This window comes from Athene noctua, chromosome 8 (assembly GCF_965140245.1).
Source record: "Athene noctua chromosome 8, bAthNoc1.hap1.1, whole genome shotgun sequence".
Taxonomy (NCBI): domain Eukaryota; kingdom Metazoa; phylum Chordata; class Aves; order Strigiformes; family Strigidae; genus Athene; species Athene noctua.
The window spans coordinates 13,417,829-13,443,284 of record NC_134044.1 but is presented as its reverse complement, the minus strand read 5'-3'; the positions used below and the strand labels follow the sequence as shown (position 1 = coordinate 13,443,284).

The following is a 25,456-nucleotide window of genomic DNA, read 5'->3' as shown; positions in this document are numbered from 1 at the left end:
TTGGCTGTGACAAAATACCACCTCTTCTAACTCAGATGTTAACAAAAACTCTAATATTAAGTTCTGTATAATGCCTTTGTGAAAAAAATGCAGTATTCCAAGTAATTAGAAAAATAATTAGAAAAATACTGTAGTAGACTAGCTGACAGTATCTGCAAAAAAAGACTGTGGAGAACTGTAACAGTGTGTACAGCTGAAAAGGACTAGAAGGTGAACAGCTGACAGGATGGCTATTAAACTGTTTTTATCTTCCCTGTCAAGTTCTCCTCCTTTGTAAACTAGGAAGCTTTTAAACAAAACATTACCACCAACAAAAACAAACACAGTCAACAGCCTGTAAGTCAAAGAATGTAAGACTGCAGTCTGAGAAAGAAACATTTTTCCATTCTTCATCAAGTCTAATCTTCCTCTAAAACAAATTGACAGCTGCCAGACTTTAAAAGAAGGCAGGTATTGACACGTAAAGCATTTATAAAACAGTAAGCAAATTAAAAGAAATATATATTTTAAAAAGTATATTGATTAATGCTCCATATTAGAACCAGATAACAAGTGGGAGATGAGTTTCAAGAAACTAAAACCCAAAGCGTGCTTTGCCATATTCATGTAACTTTGTGCATTCACTGTACAAATATTCTCTGCTCATTCACCGAGTGTGCTGACTGTTGATAAAGAAAGAGCTCCCTTAAAGAGAGCAATTCTTAAATGTTGTTGACAACTACATCTGCTTTCTGCCAGAGCCCTAAATTTACCCTTAGGAAAGCAAACATGAGCATATTAAGCTCAACCATCTCAACATATAGTTTCTAAAATGAGTGTATCTAAATAAACAACTAGAACTGCTCTCGATATTCTACAAGAAGTTAAATAATTAGGCCCATTATTGGTGTACTAATTTTCTACTTTGAGGCACTGAAGTCAGCAAGTTCAAAGTATTCCCCTGATTTTTTGTTTCCTCAGAATTCTGATCATTATTTTCATGCTCTCTCCAGATGGAGGTAAACTCTTCTTCCCACAGTCAAACTACAAGTTAATTTGGAACAGTAAGAAAAATTTTTAATATATGAAACTGTGCAAAATCCCTACAAAATAAGAAAACTTTGCTTGTAAAAAAAAAATATCTAATAAGGTCCAGGTGACATATCTAGCAGTTCTCAGCATGCAGCTTTTACAGAAAAACCAGACATCCCTACTCCAGCCTGAACAACCAAAGAAGATAAGAATTTTCAAGTCAAAATTAAACTGCATTAATGGTTGGCAGCAAAGAAATCAGCAGCTCAACTATTCTGAGGAGTTTCAGAACTATTTTTGGAGGAAAAAAAAAAAAAGGCACAAAACAAAAATGCACTAAATGTTGAAAACCCTGATCCTTTAAAAAGATACAGGGCATCTATTTGGGAATCTGTAGTTATACCAAGGGCACATTAAATGGATGCACTCAGCCTCCATTAATATCAAAAGCTAGAATCTATAGTAAACATTAAACATATACAAAAGCATCATGTTCAGAATAGAAAGATATGTATTAAAACTAACAGACAAGCTATGGAAAACACTGACCCCCCAAAAAAGCTCTTCCTTCTATCTGAAGACAAGCTATATATTAAACAGTCTATTTTGCTTTGAAGTATATTCTGCTTTCACATTTCTGTTCTCAGAAGACTGGAGTTAACCCACTAAATATAAAAAACAGCCTTAGATTTTTTTTTTTCTTTTACAGTCAGAACTTTCCTGCTCTGACCTGAACATGCAAGCCAGTATTTGTAGGAAATGTTCATTACTAACACTCCTGAAATTTCTCTAGGTTTTGAACCACACAGGAAGGTATATTCTCATACTTCTAGCATGGCAACGACAGATCCATCTGCTGCCAAAACAACAGACTCTTCATTGTCCTAACATCACATGCACACTCTACAAAGACATCTAGAAGTCACAGGGCCTTTCTGAATCTAGCAAAAGCTCATTAGTGTAATGTACAGTACAAGTCAGACTACCAGAGACTTTTGCCTGGAAGAATAGTGAAATATGTTCATAAAACTTGGTATGAAATACAAAAAGAATCTGATGCTTAGAATTACCTCAGGCAAACTGACACCTGTCAGATCGGGAGAGTCACATTAAAACAATTTTTCCTATGCTGATTTGTCATTTTTTTTAAAAACACCCTAAAATTAAACTAGAAGATAAAGGTCTATTTAAACTCACTGTACCTCTTTGAATACATTATTTCCTCTGGAAGTAAGGAAACAGAAAACAAAAAACTTGACTTTTAAAGTAGAAATAACAGTGATGCTAATAATGAGTGACCTAGTCAGATGAAGGCTAACAAATAAAGTAGCAGGTCTGTACTCTGCAACTTAAAAAAAAAAAAAGTAGGTGAAATCAAGACTAATGATGTTTCCATTTGATGGACTGGATTTTTAAGGGCTTGGGAAGACCAAGATAGAAAGAAACCATGAGGAACTTCAAAAGCGTTTTAAGCAGGCTGCACAGCAAATTTTCAAATTGAGAAATCTACTTCCCAAACAGAACGCTTCTCTGATAGTCACTAGACACAGCATTTTACAGAGGTTTAACAGTCCTATCTATCCTAATCTCCAAAACACAGGTTTCAAACAATATAAATAACTAACAAAGGAGCTTAAAAGTTAGTACTGAAAACAGACATGTCACATGGAAAAACAGGAATCCATGACAGCACTGCTGCTGGATTCTACAAAAACATTAGACTGACTGTAGAGAACCAAAACATTTTAGTTCCTTTAAAGTTAGCCAAGGTCTCCACTCTAATAAATGTAAAGAAAGTTGCATTTAACCCAGTCTTTGTGGTAAATCAGAGTAGCATACATATTTGAAGTGTCTCATAAGAGTAGCTCTCACAATGAAAAAGTACCTGGTAAGAAAGTACCAGAAATACCACGTCTCAAACTTCAAGGCAACCAGGATCAGACTACGCTATACTCTGGAAACTGTTGAAAGAAAAGATGCAGCAGTTACTCATGCTAGTTTCTTCTTTAGATCATAATGATCTTGACATCTGAGGCACACTGGAAAGTTTACAAGTTTCAATCTGCATGTTTGCAGTTCCTGAAGATGTAAATTGAAGCAGCAGGAGTGCAACTAAAAAAATTTTTTAATCCAGGTGGTTTTGAGACAAATTTTTCCTAATATTTACACAGGCTCAGAAAGTCAGAAGGGAATATATGCTTTAGTGTAACTGCAGGACTTTGTTTCAAATACAAATGCTCACTCAAAAATCCAGAGTAAAGGAGCAACATCAAAAGTCATTATGTATTTATATTACATCAACTGCTAGAATATTGTACTGAAGACACAGTGGTACTAGCAATATAAATTACTCTAAATACAAGGAAAAATAAGTTTCTCAAACAATAAAGAGAGAATATATCAACTTGTTTAATTTGAAAATATTTTCTTTCAGTTAACAGAACAGAAAGATATAGCTTCATCAAGTTGTTTTTATGAAAATGAATCCCACTTGTGATAATCTCCAAACCAAAAAGACTCCTGACAGGTCATTCATACTTTGGATCAAACAGTCTACTAGAAAGGAGGGGGGAAAAAGTTCCTATCTGTCACTTTTGACAATAGTGCATTCTGCAAACAACAAAAACTAGTTGTACATATATTTTAATGCATCCTAGACTAAGTCAATCTTAAAAGATTTACTGACCTGAAAATGAGTATCTGAGATGAGGTTCTTAAAGTATTCTTTATTAATATCATTAGAAGTTGCAGAAACAACTTTCTTGTAATATAAAGGCACAGGGAGACAGTTTTGATAAAATATTCCAATTAAACAGTAACTTACAGTACAAAAGGACAATTGTAATGCACATACAAACCCCAAACATCTCATTCAAAAATATTTCACCGTGTTCATCAATAATAATGGGCAATGACTAAAAATATAAATTGTTATTGTACAATAAATATCTGATAGGTGCAAACAGAACAAGATTTATTGCTCTCCACAATGTTTTCCCTGTAGTGTTTTTCTTTGCTTAAAGTTCCAAATTCCTTTTATAATCGGCTTTAGTAGCTTACTACTGAGGGAACTAAACCCCAAATCAAATCTGATAGGACATTCTGACAGTTACAGAACTGCCTTGAGTAGTAACCAAACTGGCAGTGTTTGTTTCTTTTACAACTTTAACAATCATACTCCACTCGCTCACTGGGAAATGTCGTAGATGTTTAAAAAAAAACTTTAGTGATAAGTCAAGGCTTTTATGGTAGGGTAGTATTACCTAGTCTGAGGGTTAGTCTATTTTCTTCAAATAAGTGGATTTTACAATGAAAAATAACATGAACCTTCTCTGACAGCTTGTGCCAGAGCAAGCATGTAAAATCATATTCAAATAAGGGGAGGGGAGAAATGAAAATTAAAAGCTGCATTGGGTATTTTAACTTCAGAAAACAAGACAAGGGATTGGGAGCAAATTAGGACTACATAGGCAAAGATGACTTTAAGTGAGAATTTTGAATTCTAAAATACCCCTAATAATAGTCATCTAGGAAATCAGAAAGCACTCTGCATCTTTACATGGCTCCACTTCTTGAGCTTTGAGAAAGAAGGGCCAGACAGTGAGACACATTTTCCTCACCTTGCCCTCGCAGCAATTTGGTAAAGCAACAGCTTCCATCAGTCTTTTGATGCAGTGTGAGAGGCATACTAACTTTGCTCTTGAAAGCAGCACATACTACCTTGCTCAGAAATCTTTTTAGCTTGTATGAAATATTTTTTTATACATGTATTTAAGAAATACTAGTTTCCTTCATTACTGTCACAAGAAGTAATATGCATACATTTTCTAAGTGTATTGTTTATGAATAAGACTTCAGGAAAACAAAGCATTATAGTAGTTGCAAAAAAAAAAAAAATTAGGAGCAAGCTTTGAAGTGAGTTCTTATAGCAGTAACTGAGGTTTTTATAAAAACTGTAATTTATGAGAACTCCAGATTTACCCAGACCTCACAAAAGTTAATTTTAACTTCATTGGGAATAGTCAAACTTAGTTCAAGTAAGTGTCTACAGCTTGATCAATTTAGCTAGTAAACCAAAAGATGAATATTCAGTAAACTACATTACACTTGAATTCAACAGAATTGGGAAGGATGTAAACCAAATTGTTAACTTTCTAGACATTATTATTCAAATTAGGGTTTTCTTCTAGCATAAGCACATAGTTTTAGAAGCTCTTCGAAGAGTAACCAAGGACCACTGAAACTTGAATTTTGATAATTATTCACTTCACTACAGTATAGCATTTTTTCTTTACTATTTGTTTAGAAACTAATAAACAAAACCATTTTCTTTGGTTTATGCTTAACTACATGGACTAGTGAATTTTTTTTTTAGTCAAGCTTCTATCCCCAATTTAAAGAATACAGATATTTTTATTGTAGTCTCTCTCCAATTCTCAAATTGTCTCTGCTAAAAATAAGAGTTCGTTCATACCATGATTTCCTCCTAAACAGTCATGTGTATCTACTGGCATGAAGGGTAAAAGTTTTGTACAATAATTACATTAAGTGATATTTCCAATGGCAGAACTACAAAACACATCAAATGATTGTTAGTTCAAATGACATTTAAATTTATGATGATATTAAAAAAAAAACTAAACCACATTGTCTAAGCGTAGTAAAATACAGTGTAAAACCCCCTAAAATTAGACAGTAAACCCGGGAATCCTGCACTCACAGTAGGAATGTACTGCACAGCATTAACATGAAAGCCCGTTAAATTTAAAACAATGCAGACAGTTAGATTTACCTGGATGTAAATGCCACTTCAGGGTGTTTAAACAAACACAAAAATGAGACAATGATGTCAGGAAAAGGGCCTTTAAAACAGGCCATCAGTCTAACTTGACTTTCCAAGTAAGAACATCAGTTTCACAGAACTGTGACACTAATGCAGTTTTATGTAAAGTACCCTTTGACACACAAGCTGTCAATTAAGCTATCACAGTCTTTTTTGACCTACTCCCTTTTAAATAGTTAGGGAGGAGAGTCAGTAGTAGCTCAAGTTTTAATTCAGGAAGTACCTTGTCTGTTTGCAAAGGAACATTATAACACCATAAAATTATATTTTTATGGTATTTTGAAAACAAACTAATTTTTTTTAATTTTCTCTTTTTAATACATAAGTTCAAAACTTCATTTTCTATGTGTCTTTGCAATAGTATTTCAGCCAGTGTTGCAAAAAATTTTCACTGTGGACTACCTCACATTGTTACTCAATTGTGCAAGGTATTCACGCAGTTCTTTTGCAGCTTGGAATCTACCATATCGCTTCTTTGGGTTGGCACACTCATCCAGCAAGGCCTCAAGTCGGCCATCTTTGGCAATTTCAGCTGGGGGGTCATGAAGTAGTCCTCCAGAAGTGCCACGCCATGTGGCGTGTCTTGATAAAAGGTTCTGACAAACAGCATAATAATTGTGGTCCACAGTGACACGAGCACAAAGAATCTCTTTTGAGAAGGACAGACAGGCTTCTTTATCACAGTCATCAAATTTGCTTTCATACCATACATCCCAGTTTTCAGGTTTATCTGTGAAATAAGGAGACATTAAAAAAAAAAGTGAGAGAGAGGAGGAAAGAGCATATTCGTGTCTGAATACAATCAGAAGCTCAGTACACAAACTGGTAATACTTAAACTATAAACCAATATTATTTAGATGAACTCTGAAATGTTCTACTCTAAGACTGCATCCGACAGCTTGATATACCCTTCTGCTGAAATGGTCTTGGCAGTACATAAAGTAAGGGGAAGAAAAAAAGAGGGTAAAATAAATAGCAAAAAAGAGGGAAGCAGAAAAACCAGCATACAACACATGAAATCTACATTCACACACATACCTCACCCAGGAAAAAAGTGGCACAAACAAGTACAAGAGGAAGACCCACAGCTGAAGCTGAGAGAAAAACAAACAAGCGACATGATTTATTTTAGCAACATAGATTTGGTTTCTCTGGTTGCCCTGGGAACTAACACTGAGAAGTGGTCTACCAAAGAACAAAAAAACCCACTGCAAAGTAACTGTCATGAACTTCTGAAACATTATCTTTCAACTTCCTTCTTCAGACATGGTAGTAACTAAGAAGTGTGTATAAAAAAGCAGATGCATTACATAAAACCTTTGAAGAAAGAAAAAATTCAACAAAACAAATGGCATTTACATACATGTATAAACCCTTCTTTATGTATATTTTACAAGTTACCATAATTTCAAGGTGCATCTAGTGGCCTGGTCTCTAACTTAAAACTTGAATTACAGAAAATACCTTATACAATAATATGTAAAAAGGTTACTGAGTGTGACATCTCCTGAGTTCTTACTACTTTTTGTTAGAAAACATTCATCTTAAGTTTCTAGATTACTGCTAGCTTTGAAAAGTGGTCCTTGTCATGGAGTTGTGTGGATCTCTTTTAGCAATGCAAGAAAAAAATTATCTGTGTGACTATTGGTCTACTCATTTACAGTGCCCTGCAAGCCAGTCTAGAAAAAAGAAAGCATACCGAAGAATGACTGCTAAAACTATAAAAATATGATGCAAAATTTGTACAATGTACAGCGACCTCAAAATGGGAAAAAAGCCAAAGGAGAATGGGAAAAAAGGACTACAGCAAACTCAAATATGATATCCCACACAGAGTACAATTAGATATTACTGTACAGTGCAATTGGACAGAACGGACATATTCAAATGAATAAACAGCCATATTAACCACTCCAGACAGAGATTGTTTAATGAAACTTTCCAGATTAATTAAATCAGTATTAAATGTCAAGTTTATACAAAGATTGAGAACTTAATTTGTGTTCTTGATTAATTATTAGATTACAAATCATGCAGCAAAATCCTAGTTAGATCCAAATTAGTCTGAAAACTATAGACCAGATGTAAGCATGACACACTCAGCATTCAGCTTCTGCAAGAAGCCACTTGCTTCTATTCCATGTACACATCAAGTTTTTCAGAGTTCATTTGGTTATCTTTGTGACTGAGCAATTCAGACATGCTCCAAAATTCAAAGTTCTAAGTAATATTACTTTAAAAAGGTGGAAAAAGAAATAAAAAAAGAAAAATAAAATTTGTGTGGCCCATAAGTACTAAAGTAAATGTACCGGATATCCAATACTTTAAAAAGTTTACTTGTTAGGCTCAGATAATTTTAATCTAAAATCCTTGAGAATATATAATAAATCTTATTAACAAAAACAAACAAAAACCCAAAACCCCACACCACCAAAAAAACCCCAAACATACTTCCTTGTAGGAAAGTACGTGGATAGAAAATATGGTCTTCAAGTTAATTCAGCAGCACAGCATATGAAGTCTATTTGCAAAACTTAAAAAAAAACAACAAAAAAAAATCCATTCACCCGAAGTAAACTGGAATCACTTGGCCTATTGCCATGAAGTTCTGCAGAATCTAGGGTTTCATGTGTCCAGCCCTTGGGTCTGTAAACTTTTCCTTACAAGCTCAAAAGGAATATAAACCCATGTAATACCACTTTGTCAAACATCTCTCCTGCTGCTTTGAGCTTTTACAGTTGACAGAAAGATGAAGAAATTTTCACCATTCTCATTTGGAAACAGCACTAAAATTTCCCATTCCTTCAGTTCCGTTATTACAGAGCACCAACCTGCACAGCTGAACAAGAGGCAGGCTATGTAACTAAGGCAAAGGGAGCAGTAAGACTGTCTTGTCATTCACAGAAAACAGAATGCCAAGACTTCCATCCATACAGACATCTGGAAAACATGGGAGCAACCTCCCTCTTTTAGCAAAGGTAGACAAGTCCATCAGCCAGCCTACCTGTCTATCTGCCCATCCATCTGTACAAACCCCTCCAATCTCCAAACCCTCTCTTACCACCCCACCTCTCCATTTAAGCAGGATTACAGAGATGAAAAGCATATGTAAATCAAGTTCAGGTAGACTCAACACTTCATAAAATTGACAAATTGGTCAAGTTAATTAGTAGTCTAATTGCAGAAGAAAGCTAATTAGTTTGTTAATTAGTAGTCTAGTTATAAAGCCAACAAAATGAGTATTTAGCAGCCACACATACTTTAAATATTGTGCTTTCCGAGAAAGAAGCAAAAGACATGGGGTGAGGGGAGGGGAGAGGAGAGAAAGAAGACACTTACTCTGTCTGATTAACCTTTTGTCTGCTACCAGAACATTTTCTGCATCTACAATGATAACTTTCCCATCTCTCGGTCCAACTGCAAAGTTGTCAAAGCTGACATCAAGGAGGTAGAGTGCAAATTCAAAATCATTATTTGTCAGCTGCTCAGCTATTTCCATTAATTGCCAGGCCAGATCAACTCGTTTCTCCCATGGTGCATTAAAATAACTCCACAGCTCTTCTCCAACGTAATTGACAGCCACCATTCTTCCGCATGCTCCTAAGTACTTTGCGAATGGCCAGCCCTCATCGGATGGAAAACTCTGTATGTAAAAAGATTTTTTAAAATTTTCATTAATACAAACCAGCTTAGATTTTAAAAGGCTATTCAATAAAATTTAGAATAGACACCTGTAAATACCCACCAACACTACATTTCCATATACTTCTAAGTTTTGAAGGGAAAAAAACCCAACAAAAAATGTGAGTAAGAGGCCCTGCTGGACCACTGAAGGGAAAGAGTTGGAGGACCTGAAATAATACACAACCAATATCTAGCTTTCCATATATTACATACATATTCACATGCACAGTTCCACCAACTACCTTTTTCTGTTGGTGTTTTATACACATCTGTCATACTAATAGAAGTATACTTCCCACCAAGATAATTTTGCATCTGAAATTTTTAATTAAAACCAATTATAATAACCTAAAGGAAAAACCTTTAAAAAGTGACAACTCTTCTCTCCACCCCCCTTTCCATTTTCCACAGTTGATTGGATTCCTTTGAGGATCCTCTCACTTGAAGATCTGTCACAGAAAGGATTACAGAACAGATTAAGGTATAAAAGAAAGCTTAGGGTTTCTTATGCCTCTAGTACGCCTTAACAATCTAACTCTTGATTAATTGCTACATACATACTCTCTACATTTATTACACACAGCCACGTAACATGTTTATCAAAAGTAAAATCTGTTTCCAAATAGTAGATTTCTTGGATTTTAACATAAAAGACTGAATAGTAATAACATACTACAAGCAATTACAAAAAAAACCCAAAACACACCAGCATATTTCTCCTACTTCAGTTGTGCTGAATGTGCCCTAAGACTTCAATATGAACAGGCAAGCATTTAAAAGGTATCCTCCACACTATGCATCATGAAGAAACCATAAAAATATTAAATTAAGAAGCCCCAAATGCATAGAAGTTAGCACTCTTCAAGAATGTAAAGTACACTTATTTTAACAATTAGGACATACCACTGTGTGCACATGCTCCTTCCTTGTGCACTACCTTGCTGTCGTGTGACCAGAAGCAACTTATAATCAATTCTGCAGTGGTGATGTACCAAAGGTTTTACCATGCTTGGGTTGCACGGCATGGTGGGTTTCAGTTTGAATGGAAGCTTTATACCTCCTGGAATCCATGATGGCAGAAAACATTTACATTTACAGTAAATTGAGAAAAGAGAAACACATGTAGGACAGATCTGAACTACAAGATCAGTCAGGAAAGAGGTGTCCGGCACTCACCCATCTGTGTATGTATCCCACTTTAAAAACAAAATTTACAAAAGTTAGAGTGCTTACAAACCCAGTCACCATAGCCCTAGAACCCATACATCCCCTACAACAATCCTTAGTTTTACCTATGTTTGTGCTTCCTTTGGTAACAAAGGTTTTATTGTTTTCTCTTGGGCACTGGGCATCAGCTGACCCTAAGGCAATGATGGAATACTGATTTTGGCCAGAAACACTAGAAGCTCTGTAATACACAAGGAACTGCAAGACACATCTACTCCCAAGGGTGAATACTTATTCTTGAAAGGCAAACAGCAAAGTTAAAGCTATATTCGATTCACACACTAAGACTTCAAATTTAGTACTAAAAAAGCCCTGGAAAAAAAAATTGTTTAGATCACAATAGTCAAAACAGTAATATAAATCACCAATACACACTCCAGTTTTTACTCACAAAAGTTGCTTGCATATTTCACAAGTTGCTTTCTGTGTAAGCACGCTCCCATGGCATGAATCAAGTTTCATTAAAAAGACCACTAACTGGCCTCAGACCCAAAAGGTCATTGGATCAATGAATCCTCTAGCAATATCCAAAAGGAAAGTTCTTTTAGTTGTGTTCTACACCTTTCAAAAGATGCTGCTGGTAAACAGGAAGAAAACAGGAACACTTGCTTGGCACTGCAAGTGTCTAACACTCCGTGCAGCTTTCACTTTGGAGAGACTCCAGCCCAGCAAACCAGCTCACCTACCTTCCATCCTTCTTCTAAAGGCCTTTCAGACAGAGAGAGAAGATTCAAGGATCAAAGCTTCTGCTATGGGAGCAAGCCCCTTGCCAACTTCTATGGTAAGTGACTCAGAGCCCTTCCTTGTTTTCATAATGTCAAGTAACAATTGTTTATATATCCTATTCCAATATGTATCTGGCAACTAAGAAGGAATCAAGGTACTTCTGATCACATGGCAGGAGAGAACCTGAAGTAATTAATCCTCCAGTATAAGGGCAGCCTTTACTAAATTTTTATTTTGATAAAGAACACAAAAGCTTAAAGCAAGTATTACCAAAACCATGAAACACTTAACAGAAGGTAGCATCAGAGCATACAAGATTACCATTTTAAGATTTCCATCATGAATACAGCCTTATGATGTTAGGACACACTGTTTAATGTTATCTAGCTACTCTCACCAGGAAGATAAGCTTTCCAGTTTGCACAAATGAAAATGCCCACTTTCACACTTAAGTGGCTTTTGTTAAAAGGGAGTGACTTAATGGTCATTGAAATACTTTGTTTGGTATAAATAAACCATTTAATAAAATGTTATGGAGGCCCTAATTGAGCCCATGAAAGCGAAGGCTGAGTACCAGGTTAACTTGTACGTAGCTTCCAGCAGTCCTTGCTTGGAGCACTTAAGAACATCACAATTTGTTCATCTACAGTGTTAAAATTATTTAATATTTTAAATATAATTTTGAGACAGTAAAAATACCCATTTGTTTATGTGTTAACACTAATTGATAAGTTGATCCTACTGGAAGCTGAGCATACATCCCAGACTATTCTGGCTCAAGATGTCCTCTATGGAATATTCAAGGACTCTTCAAAGCTTCTACATAGCAAATCTTGTCTATATAGTACATGTGAAGAAATTAAAATCATATATATTGTTGACATAGTTTGCCATCTTTATGGCAAATGCCATTATGCTAAGCTCTAACACGGCAAGTGCAGAAGACAATTTTAGGGGAAATAACTGTGTTTACCATTGCAAAGAGGAGCCTTTCCTGGTTGGTTGAAAGGATGTAAGACCCATATTAATAGAATAGGTTCAAAGGTTTTGGGGTGCCTAAGAGCCTGGACTTCAACTCTATTTTGATCACCTGATCTACCCACATAGGTGAATATGGTCATGAAAAATCCTGATCATACAGAACTAATTTGATGGGATTCAGATCAGTATATTTTCAAGCTTTAATACCATATAATTGAGCAGAACTAAATCTTTCTCACTAACTGCATCTACTATGCAATAAGGATGACATTATCCAGTCTTTAGTTTTTTTATCTGTAGGCTTCAGGTCAATTTATGAAGGCGATAAGTACAGGCAAATATCCACTAGTTCAGGGCAAGTAAAGCGTTAACATTCCACGGTTAAGAAGCTGGCTGGGTTCTTTTTGCTTGTTTTGTGGTTTGCAAGATAACCCTCCAACAAACGAAATATGTGCTAATTCCATGTTCCTGACTTACTCTACAAACAGACCAATATAATCAAAACTCATGCCTGTGGCATCAATAAACGCCACCAAAATGAGATTTTATGCATATTTATCATTACCGTATTCAGTCCTGGATCAAAAGAAACCAATAAGTGAATGACTGTTGTCCATCAAATGAAATTAGCGATTTAAAAAGGAAACCCATCATTTCACTCAAAAAGAAGCAAGCGGGAGTTGGTGCTTAGGTATAACCTTCAGACAACTCTGGACAAGCAAAAAGTTTTCATTCCAGTGAGTGGGATCAAGGGGCATACGGGAGAATTCAAAATACTGCCTACCTATCTATCAGGAAAAAGCCATACTGCTTAGTATTGGGGAAGTCCAAATGTGTGTACCTATCAGTCCTGCACCCATGCAAGTCTATTATATCTGTATCTTATAAACCAAATTTATATCTTAAATTGGAGAAAATTTGCCTGATTACATTTTCTGATAAACGCAGGTTTAACTGATTTCACCAACTGTGCATAACATTTTTGTACTGCTGCATTTTATCAGCACTCAGTGCAATATATTCAATTGCTACAGAAATGATGCCTAAATATTTTTATTTAAGTATGTCTTTGGACCACCCCACTTCTTTTATTTTCCACCCCTTTCCTTTCCTATATTCCAGTCCTGCTTTGCTTATGCATTTCATTCCCAAATATAAATTAACCACAAACAGCTGAACCTGCCAAAGGCCACGCTATCACTGGAGGCAAAGGTGTCCATCCCTCCCAACTCATCAACCACACTCATTTCAATCCCCTCCTTCCTGTCATTAGGAAAGCAACGCAGCTGGTACTTGCTGGGCTGGCGTTCAGTTGGATCTGGAGCCTAATCCAGCTCACCTGCATCAGCACATCATGCCAGTACTGACAAAAGGATGGGAGAAGGCCTGAACAGCCAGGTGCAGCACAGAGGAAAGGAGCTAAGAGGACCTTTCCTTTCCAGCAGCAGCAGGGATTTATGTAATGGATTAAACTGATTTTGAAAGTACAGTGTTAGTCACAATGGTACACTGATCTTCAAAACACAGCTATTACGCTTCCCTGCATTGTGTTTCTGAATTTCATTTCACACAAGAAATACTAGGAGCAGTTTGGTTTATTACAAAGTGAACATCCAAGACATTACTAGTAAAATATCTGCATGCCATACTGTAACACAGATATATTTATAACTCTGTAGCAATAAAAAGATCTTTTGACAACAGGAGTGCAGGGAATCCTGCCAACATCTGCACATGTATAAACAACATCTCTGTTTTGGCTCCCTTCCAACTGGCATGTAACAGCCACATCTACACTTCATTACCCAAGTCAGTAGCCGGAGAAGGGGATAAAAGTATGTACAAGTGCCTCATTCAGCAGTTTTATATTCACTCAGTAAATTTGACAAGAATATTAATTGAAGTGCAGATCTGTTGTCTTTGCAAGCAGAGATTGGTAACTTTTTGTACTATTTTGTTTTGCAAGCATCTTTCTAGGTGAAGTTGCAGCTAACTTGAGGATTGTTTTTTGAGTCATGTATATAATTTTTGAAAGCCAGTAAGACATGAACACAAATTTGTATGGTCATTAAACACATCTTCCATGAACAAGTTGCATTTACAAACAAAAAGCTCAGTAGATAGTGACCAAAAATCTCTGATTTCTGTAGAGCAATGCATAACATTAGTTTTAATTTTCTCAAATTATGAGTAGTATTAATATTTAATTAGAATACTTTTGTGAGTATGCTATTTGAAGACTTGAAAATGTGCATTTGACAATTAAATTAAAAACTAAGCTCTTGTGCAAAACCAGAAACAGCTATCTGACAAAAGATTCTGCAATTCTGATGCATTCACTCATATTTTATCTGTGAATATACACAGAAATGCCATGGAAACCACAGACAATTAAGCTTTTAAAAGTGTTTTAAAATACAGTAATGCATATGAAAAACTACAAACAGGTAGCTTAGCAAGTTTTCCCTCACTGAAGTTGTAATCTTTCTCTATTCACAGAGAATATGTATGATCTTCTAACAGGAAGAGAAAAAACAGTAAATATGACAAAAACTTCCGCTACCTCCATTCCCTGTGACACATCAAAAAAATATTTTAGATTCCTTAATTAGCACAAGGCTTAAAAACCTAAACAAACCCTGTCAAAGGGACAATGGACATTTTGTTCCTAAAAGAATACTACTACATTTATGTCTCAAAAAAAATACACTGTAGTCTCAGAATAAATATTGAGAATTAAGAGGGTGAATTTATCATTTCACTGGAGCATAAAACACACTATCGGTGCATTTGTCTTCCTCACTTCCATCTGTCTAAATACGAGAAGATAATACAAATCTGCCACTGGTTTTGAATGTTCAGAGCTGTGAATTAGATCATGCTGTGAAGACTCGCCAGCTTGAAGCCGATAAGGCCTATTGTAGTCTGCAGTAACACAAATCCCCTTTGAATTAAACACTTTCAAGAATATTAGTTTATCATAATCAAGCATATAATTCATCCTAATAATCAAGTCCAGAAAAAAAGACAAACCAGTCCAAGTAACAACTGACATCACTGAGCTACTGTCCCACTGTACCATTAAAAAAATATGATTTTCATTTTCAAAACTACTCTAAAAGATGCTACATGTCACTACCAATTTTTGTATAAAGTGAGTTCCATCTAAAAAACAGACCAAAAACCAAACCAAGAGCTATACTTTAAACATGACAAAATTTAAAAACATACTGAAAATAGAGTGGGGACTTTTCTTCCTACTCCTTACGACCTTGAAGACCATGGCAAAATTACACTTTGTGACACCTTCACTAAAATCTTTCTACTAAGCTGTGTTTGGTCAGGCACGAACTGGCATGGCAAGTAGAATTTAAATAATATGCTCTTCCTCAAAAGGAAAAAAAATTGCTCTCTCTCATACAGTACTGTTGATTCTGCAGTGTAAACAGAAGTAGCACTTGTGTTAAGTCACCCAGGCAAATAAGTAAAACTCTACAACCACGAAAAGCTGGAAATCAGATTTTACAATTAAACTTTTCAGATCAAAGATTAAAAAGCAAAGTCTAAACACAGATGCATTCTTTTGTCAGGAACTGATCTACATTCTAGAAGATACGTATTCACATGTATTTGTGAATGCTAGTGAGTATAATGAAAACAGTTTAATTGTCAACTATATGCCAAATCATTTGACATCCAACTAGAACTCCCACAGAAGCAGCACATACGTATATATAGCCTACACATACACAGTGAAGAGTGGATTTCACTGAATATTCCAAATCTTAGTTCCCATTGAAACTACATTTCTTTTATTTATTTAACTTTTGTTCAGTTTTACTTCATTTCAATCAGTTACTACATACAATTCATACCAGCCTTAATTGACACACCACAGGACAAAAATCCAGACAACTCTAAATACTCAGAATGAGAAGTTGCTCAATGATTAAGTTGAACACTTGAACTGTAAAAGTTATATTTCACAATGTTAGCAGAGCTATGGAGTTTCTCCAAACAAATTAACAAATAAGAAAATTTAACATCGCATTGGTTGTTCCCTGTTCAAATTAGTTTGTAGTTCATAAAAGTTTGTTCATATTAAATTTGCAGCAGATGAAATTGGCCACTACCTACCTCTCATCAGTTATGAGTTTGGAATATATCGCTATAAATAAGTCCTAGCAGAGATGGCCTACTCTTATTTCTGAAAGTTAATTTGCAAAATTAAAGAGACTAAAACAAAGCCTCAATTACTTAATTCAGGGAAGTAAAAAACAGATCCCCCTCTACATCAGACACACCAAAAGCAACTGGACAATATCGGTATTTCAAGGTTTGGAATGTTGGGTGACACACTTTTTTTGTGTTACTGAAAACCGATAAAGAGTTAATCAGGAGGACTTCTACTTAACTGTGTATAGTGATTTTTCAGCAACCTCTAGATTAAGACAGGCTTTCATCATAATACATAGCCCACAACAGCTTCAAGAGTTTCTAGACTGTTCTAAAACATTCCTTATACTTCAATTGTATGTCTTCACTTTAGGGAAGTTTTGCCAGGAAGAAGGATGAAAATAGTTTTGATCATTTAAGGAACATAATTAAATATGGCAACACAACAAGGACGATCCAGTTCTGGCCTACTATGTATGCTCATATGTCACTGCAAAAAATAACTCTTCGGTTTTCAATACAATCAAATCAGTGGAATATTCGTGTAACATGAGGCTACTCAATTTTAATTCAACAAAACAATAATTTTTCGTTTCTTTTTGAAAATGTGGACAGTGGAATTTCAAGGATGCACAACAAATTCATCTCCTTTCTCCACAATACTTACAAGTATATAAAACAGAAATTAAGAAAAAATAAAGCCTCACTTCAACATTGAAAATTTGAATCGTTTGCTTTCTGAATTATCTTTTCTACAGGTAACAGTTAACCTATATGTGTAAAAAAGAATTTTAAGAAAATACCTGAAAAGAAAAATTTACCCATAAAGTAGCACTTGTAGAGACACACTCCTTAAGCCTAGTTTACGTCTACTGCAAAAACAAAAAATAGCTTTCAAACAAAAAAAATAGTCCAACAGCATGGGAGTAATCTGGGGGTGTGGGAAGTCATGATTTATATTCATCTGCAGTAGACTACAGTGAAACTTTAAAATGACATAACATATGAAATTGCAGATAATCAAAAAGCCTCAAAGCAACTGGAGACAACATGACTAAATACTACACACTAAATACTACTCAGTATATCAAAATGCCAGTATCTGTATGAGCCAAGAAATTAAATAATACAAGTCCACTAGAGGACATATTAGGTAGTGCAGATAACTGCCTTAAATCCACTACTTGGTATTTGGCATAGGAATGATGTATTAGAAACACCAAATTAAGTAAGGAAGAAAGTTTAAAAGGCACCAAGTATTAAAACTGGATGGCATTCTACCAATATATTTAGAATACAGAAAATAACCTATGACTAGAACAGTGTGTACAATAAAAAAACAGAAATCCCAGGCAATGAAACTTGCCCATTTACTTCTTACTGAGTTATGTACAGATCAGCAAAATAATTCTGTAAAACATTTGGCTAAATTGCTACTTTGAGTGAATTCAGCAAGAGAAATTGTTTCAAAGAGATCACAGTTAATGTTTTAATATATGTTTACCAGATGTCAATTATCGTTCTTCCCGTAACAAAACCAAACAGAAACCCCAATGATGACATGAAGAGAAACCAGAAGAATTTTAGGTTATGTGGCAACAGACTGTTCATGCAGAGTAATTATACTAGGAATAGAGATACAGCTGTTGGGTTTTGAAGGTTGGTTTTTTTCCCACAAGGAATAACAATGATCAGAAGTTGTGAGAATAATAAAGCCATTAAGCTTAAGTCTTTAGAAAGCTAAATGCATATCTGAGGGAAGAGCAATGATTTACACAATCTATTAAGAAATGCTGAAATACTACTGTTTTCCATATAGATACTAGAATTTTTCTTAAAGTCTTTGAGACTTGTAATTTACATACAAGATACAAACGTTCCCCATCATTCTTCGAAGAATCTCCATTTTAAACAGGTTGTTAAAAGCTACAGCTCGAGACAAAGTTGCATTAATGTGCTCCCGATAGAAATCACAGACACCTTCTATGGTTTGAAAAAAACCACAAAACACAAACACCACAGATTATGTGCAAGCATTTTATTTACTTTTATTTTAATAGCAAAGTTTGCGTGCAAACTTCAAGCTTGCTTTGAAAATAAAGCAAATGTACTGTCATTTTAATAGTGCATCTGGCAGTACTGTATACTAGTCCAATAGGCAGCACAACGACTGAGTATTGCAAGACCAGCTCTAGATGCACTTTTGCCACAATTTACAGAACCTATGTTTCAGTTTCACCAGGACAGAGGTAAACTGTCTTTTCGGCTAATCATAAGATCTTAAGAGAAATACAACCACTTTACTGAAAAACACAATTTTCTTATCTAGAAACAATTTCTTACTTCAGCAGTAGTAGTTATACTGTAGTTCTCCCAACTCTCATAACATGGGCTTCTCCACTTTGCCTTCCACTTTTTGGGGCATTCTGTTTGTTGGTGGTTTTTTTTGTGTTTAAGTATAAAACTTAAAACTTTGCCACAGGCCTTAACGCATTAGCCAATGCATGTAGCATTCCACGGGTCACAGCATGGCAGCTACAGTGGCAAAACGACAGCAGCTCAATGACTGTTAAGAGAAAGCCACAGTGACTCTAAATAGGAAATCTGGAGGCTGGTAGAGATTAGTACAGAAGGTCTATGAAAAATAAGAGGTATGTCTAGAGAAAGCTTAACTATTTCCCCAAATCATTCTGTTGAACTGCCTTGGGTTTGGAACAAATCCTGTCAGGAACTGGGGAGGGAAGGGTATGGGAAGAAGAATAATTTGTGTAAGAGTCTCTATGGAAATTAACAATAGACAGCAAACATTTTTGGTTCTATAACAGTAAATTTATGTTTCTATTTGCCAGTGAAGATAAAAATTGTTCTTGTCACTTCATAAAGTTGAATAACATCCATTATTTGAGCACACGTCATGGTTAAAAAAATGAAGCAATTTTCTCCACTACAGCTATTTTTAAAAGACAAACTAGAAGGTGGGTGGTTTATAAAAAGTCGTAGGGTGAGGATAAATCTAGTTACATCCATGCTGGTTCTATGAATTCTGCAAGAAGTGAATATTCACACTGCACTCAGTCTGTAATCCAATTTATTTTAAAAATTTTGTTATTTCTTCACAAGGCAACTTTGGCCAACCTATCTTTGCAAGTGTTTGACGCACATAGTCATCATATTCAATTATGAATCAGATGCCATGCATAGATCCTATCCTCCAGGTGATTCCTATTTAAAATACTCTGTTTTCCATTAAATGAGTTGTAGGGAACAGCAGCAAGTTTTGTTGTTGCCTTTGTCTGAATAAACTGTTCATGTTTATAGAAAATATTGGTTTAGATGTAGCAAAGTTTGATTATAGATCAGAACTTATTTTACTGAAAACTATTTGCCTTTATTGCAGAAAAAGACTATTAGAAAGAGGAAGGAAAAAACGCAAACTTACCAGAAGTTAAACCTTAAACACGTACACTTCAAGTTAAACAATTCTCTCTTCAACCCTTGCATATAGGTTGTTTCATTCAAATGAGAATTCAGATAAAAAATGTTGAGAGGATTTAATTACTGACTAGTTTAGCTGCATTCTATAATGTAAAAATAATACTTAATACCCAGAAAAGATGTAAACTGTACCGAATAATAATGCAGCTGTCCATTTGCTTCATGAAGTAAAATGGCAAAAGGGGCTGAATTCTTCCCTGAGTACACCTATGCAACTGTTTAACAAATGTGGATAAAGAAGGTTAACACAGAAGCCATAAAAAATACAAATACTGAGTTAGGATTACAGTAAGTAATATATACAAAACTGTGCTGGTTTACTACTGTTCAGAGACTTGTAATAAAAGTATATCGTGCTATGGGTTAAAGCCCTACCTGAAAACTTCCTACATCAAAAGCTGTCAGTCAGTTGTGACAATATGCAGTTTGTAAACATTGCCACTTTATAAATAATCCATACACCAAATAGGTTTTGAGCTAAAATCCCAGTTTCTGATAAGAAGTTTTACAACCCACAAATTACTAGCTTTAGTAGAAGATTACAGTGAATTTTCTATTTTAAATCAAGCTTTAAATTCAGTGACTATTTACATTTGGCTGCTCCTATAACTTAATTAGACAACACAGAACTTTAGTGCACTGAACTGACAGTTTAGAAGTTACCTCCGCTCCTAAATCAAAACTGTTATTCATGACAGTGTTTTAAACAGTCACAGTAGTGTTCCATGAAAAGCTCAATGCAAAAAACAGCAACACTTTTCCTTGTGCTTTCTGGTGACAGACAGCATGAGTTAAATGCACTGATTACTTTTTTATTTAGAAGTAAAATCTGATTCTTCACATGACGTCATGCACGTTTCCTTTCTTGGAAGCAGCTGATTTTTTGATCAAGACTACAAGTTTCATTCCCTTGCCAGTATCTGCCCTCATCAATGCTGCAAAAACTATACCAGAAAATGTTTTACATATCTTATGAATAAATACAAACAAACTTCTCAGTAGTCAGTTACACTTCTGGAAAGCAACTTCACCCCTCACAACAAGGGCCCTGCATCTTGCTGTTGAACAGCTGCGTAACACAGAATTCTCCATTCCTTCCGTGTTCCTGCGGTAGAGGCTGAGAATGGAGTGGAATGTGACATGTTACAGGAATGAGAAGAGTTCATTCAGATTCATACATTTAAGATATCTCATTTCCAACTGAGGGAAGGTACACAAACCTCCCGTACCCATTACCAAAGTTGATAAATACTCTTCTGGAGAATACATGAAGAGCATTTCAACACACAAAGCTGGCCTTAAGTTCCCCAGAAATATTTTCCAGGATATGCCTGTTCATCAAAATTTAAAAGACTCTGCAAAATACTTTTGATCTGATAAGAGGTGACAGACAACTTTACCACGCTCTGGACTGGTAAAAGCTGCCTTGCTTCCCACTGATTTGACCTGCTCTGCTCTCAGCCGCACTTTTGCTAAGATAAATGGTGAGCAAAGTGCTTGTTAAGTTCATGTCCAAGGATTTTAATACCTTTGACAGATTTGCTTGATGGCCTCAGGGCTCATCCACAGCTTATTAAGAAGCTGACAGGAATCAAGGCTCTTAAATCAACCAGTGCTGCCCACCGCCTTTGCTCCACCCCACAACAGTAAATGCTGTCACTGTGCCATATCCTTTGTCTGTAAAGAATACATTGGCCCCACAAATTAAGAAGAAACAGACAGAGCTGTTTTCTGGCCATCTAGGTCTATGCTCCATATGTTGGAACCAGTGTTCAAAACCAGAACTAATAAGTTGTATGAAATGCAGCCAAAACAAATCAATTCTCAAAGAATTTCCAAATATACTCAGCAAAGCAAAGCAGTTTTGATTTTCTTACTCTAAGTGGAGTTTCCTTTTTCACTGCACTCAGGAGCAACTTTACAGCAAAAGGGAAGAGACATACTGTACCCTAAATCCGCTGAGAAGCAAACTGGAAACTTACTTTGAAAATAAAACCCAAGAGCTGTACGTGGAGAGACTGAAGGGCAGAAGGCATACTACCCAAAAACGTATTTTAAATTAGGTAGAGTTCATAAATGCATTCTCTAGAAATTAATCAGTAGGCAAATTTGCTGGAGGGTAAAGTCTGCAGCACTGCTTTTTGAGCGTTAGCTATTTCTTGGCCTCTCACTAGAGAAACAGCAGATGTTTCTAACAACAATCATGCAGTGATGCTTCCAAAAGCATTTGCAAATACTCTTTTTATCGTGCATCAGATAAAGGCAAGGACAGTTCAGTAGTTAGAGGAAACAATTCCAAGTCCCAGCTTACACACTGAAGACACACTTGGAGTTCCCTCGGTAGTGTTAAGAGCTGAAATGCAAAGCTCGCCATCCAAACAGATAAGAAATAGAAGCAACTGAGTTGTGCCACCGATTAAAACGTTTTCCTACAGATTTTTCACTTAAAAATTTACATATCACGCTAAAGCACAAATTTCTGTTTTGTGCACGTAACCCGTCCTCTTAATTAAAGAATGTAAGATACGTAACTGCTGAAAAGACAATACCGTCCCTTTATCTGATGCTCCATGTTCAGGCTACGAAATACCTATTTCTAATTTTTACCAACACAAAAACAAAAATTCTATTTAGCTCACATAAGAGCACGGCATAGCACCCAAGTCAGTTTTTGACGAGGAAAGCACAACAGCGTTACAGCAAAGCCTCTACTCGCTATCTTACTAACCTAGACCCTAAGAATTCCTGAGTCCCAGAGGCGCCTAGGAGTACATGTATTATGGGATATGCCATAAGCCTAACGCTTAACTGTGAGAAAGGCATCAGCCCACCAGAAAGCGTCCGCCTTACAGCACGCCACGCTGCCGTGCCTCCTGCAGAACAGCTGCTTGCTCTCACCGCTCGGTACCGAGGGGAAAGGCAAGTTCCCTGCCTCGATGGGAGCGGCGAGAAGGACAGAGAGCCTTGAGGCACGGTGGCACCGAGGAGAAAGCCAAATCAGGAAAACGCACAAAGTCTTTGAGGAAGAAATCAAAACTGTGAGACCGAGTGAAGTAGAGAAAGGCCTCCCGCCCAGAGGGGGAACAGGGACCCACTCCTCAGCCCACCCACTCGCTCTAAGAGTCCCCGTTGGGGAAAAGGCCCAGCGTGGGGACCCCGGCGTTTGGCGCCGTCCGGGCAGGCAGCTCGCCCCCGCCGCCCCACTCGCCCCGCACCGGGACACCGCTGCGGGCGGCGGCGGGAGAAAAGGGGCCGCGGCGGGCGCCGGGCTGGGACGGGGCTTCCAGCAAGGGGCCGGGCGGGCCTGCCCGGGCCGGGCTAGCGGGGCCGGGGTGGGGGCGGCTGTGCAGCACCAAGGAGAGAGCAGGCGGGGCCGGGCGGGCCCCCCCGGGCGCGCTTACCTGCAGCACCAGCGGCTCGGGGTTGAAGGCGAGGGTGATGAGGAGCTGCATGCGCTCCGAGTCCTTCAGGTTACGCAGCAGGAAGCTGCCCGAGTCCTTGGTCTCGGCGTAGCGGCGGACCAGGCGGTCGAGCAGGCGCTGCGAGGGGCAGTGCACCAGGTCCGACCAGCCCTCCACGGCGTCGGGGGTGAGGAGCCGCACGTCGCCGTTGAGGCTGGCGAACTCGGTGGCGTGCAGGGCCTGGAGGAGGTCGCAGCGGCCCCTGCCGGTGGCGCGGCGGCAGATCTTGGTGTCGATGTCGGCGAGCTCCTGCGCGGAGCCGAGGCGCTTGAGGACGACGCGGCGGCTGCCCTCGCGGGGCTCCCCGTAGCGCGCGAAGTAGACGTTCTTGACGTTGAAGAAGTCCAGGAGGCGCAGGCGGCCCCAGCTCTCCAGCCGCAGCTGCCCGTTGAGGAACTTGCGGCACCAGCTGGTGCCCCAGCAGGCCGGGCACTTATTGAGCTGCAGGAAGCGCCGCTCCGACAGCTCGTTGCGCTGCAGCGAGGCCAGCAGCGAGTGCGTGTTCAGCACCAGCGCCGCCGCCAGGCTGCCCAGCACCGCCAGCTTCACGTAGCGGTACAGCCGCCCCAACTTCAGCGACACCAGCCGCAGCATCGTCCCGGGCCGGGCCCCCCGCCCTCCGCCGCGCTCGCTTCCCCGCCCCGGCCGCGCCGCCGCTCCGGCACCAATAAACTCTGCGCCTCGCCGCCCGCCCGATAAAAGGCGGCCAAGTTACTGAGGGGACGGCGGGGAGGGGGAGGGGAGGGGAGGGGGGGAGGCGCCAGCAGCCCGCCGGCCCGGGCGGCCCCGCCCCCGGGGGAGGGGCGCCGCCGCCGCTCCCGCCGCTCCCGCCGCCGCCGCCGCCGCGGAGGTGGGCGCGAGCCGCCCGCCCCACCCCCGGGGGAGGGGGGAGTGCCCGTGTCCGTCTGTCCGTGTGTCCGTGCCGCCTCCTCCTCCCGGGCGGGGCCCCGCGCGACTCCCGCGGGCCAAGGCCGTTGGCTGCCCGTGACGCGCGCGGTCGCGTGCGGCCCGGCCCGCCCGGGGCCGGGGGGCGGGGCCCCGCCACGCTCGCGGGGCGGGCGCGGGGGGCGGGGCTGGGGGCGGCCCGTGCCGCGCGCGCCACGGGAGGGGCGGGGCGGGAGGCGGGCAGCCGGGGGGGCGGGGCGAGACGCCCTGCCCGCCCCCTCATCCCGCACCCTCGCGCCGCCCGGGCAGGGGGCGGAGGGGGTCCGCCGCCGCCGCCATGTTGCCTGCCCGCCGCCCCGCGGCAGAGGCGCTCGCTAGGTGCCGGCGGGAAGCGGCCTGCCCGCAGCCGGCCCGGCCCGGCCTCGTTGCTGCCGGTGCGGTTTCCACCACGCCGTGCGGCCCCGCCCGCCCCTCACGTTGCCCGCCGCCTGCCCTCGAGGGTCGCCGCCGCCGTCCCGCCGCTGTCGCATGGCGCGAGCGCGGCTCAGGCCCGCCGCTAAGCGGCTGCTCGGTTGGCACGCGCCGGGACGGGCGGGCGCGGCGGGAGCCGGGCGGGCGCGGCGGGAGCCGGCCCCGCGCTCCGGGGCGGGAACCGTCCCTCGGGCTGGCAGCGCGGAGCTGGCCTTGGTGCAAAACCCCTCCTACAACTGGAGTTCACAAACCCGAGACCCAGTCAGCCGGCTGCACGAACCAGCCGGGTTTGCTGGGGCCACAGGGCGGGTTTCCCGGTGCTGGCACGGGCAGGTCACGGCTCTGAGAATGTCTGGGCGGTCTGGTGGGAGCGGTACAGCCCGTCCCGAACCGGGAGGGATGAACCGGACCGGTGTAGCCAGCGAGTCGGCCGAATGAGGAAGGCAGCAGTGCGCAGGCTGCCCTCACGGGCAATCCGGGTCGATGTTGCCGGCC

The 25,456-nt window shown here is 39.5% G+C and overlaps 1 protein-coding gene across 2 annotated transcripts; it reads right to left on the bottom strand.

Moving 5' to 3' along the window:
• Positions 1-3,408: 3,408 nt before the first annotated feature.
• Positions 3,409-24,222, bottom strand: DIPK2A (divergent protein kinase domain 2A). Of its 2 annotated transcripts, none has more exons than XM_074912600.1 (3): positions 23,546-24,222; positions 9,195-9,498; positions 3,409-6,584 (listed from the first exon to the last, which is right to left on the bottom strand). In XM_074912600.1, the coding sequence occupies exons 1-3, from the start codon at positions 24,197-24,199 to the stop codon at positions 6,253-6,255; spliced, it is 1,290 nt and encodes a 429-aa protein (XP_074768701.1). In that variant the 5' UTR covers positions 24,200-24,222; the 3' UTR covers positions 3,409-6,252. The 2 variants fall into 2 exon arrangements, with proteins under 2 accessions (XP_074768701.1, XP_074768702.1); XM_074912601.1 differs by lacking the exon at positions 23,546-24,222 and adding an exon at positions 9,901-9,958.
• Between the last annotated feature and the right edge of the window lie 1,234 nt (positions 24,223-25,456).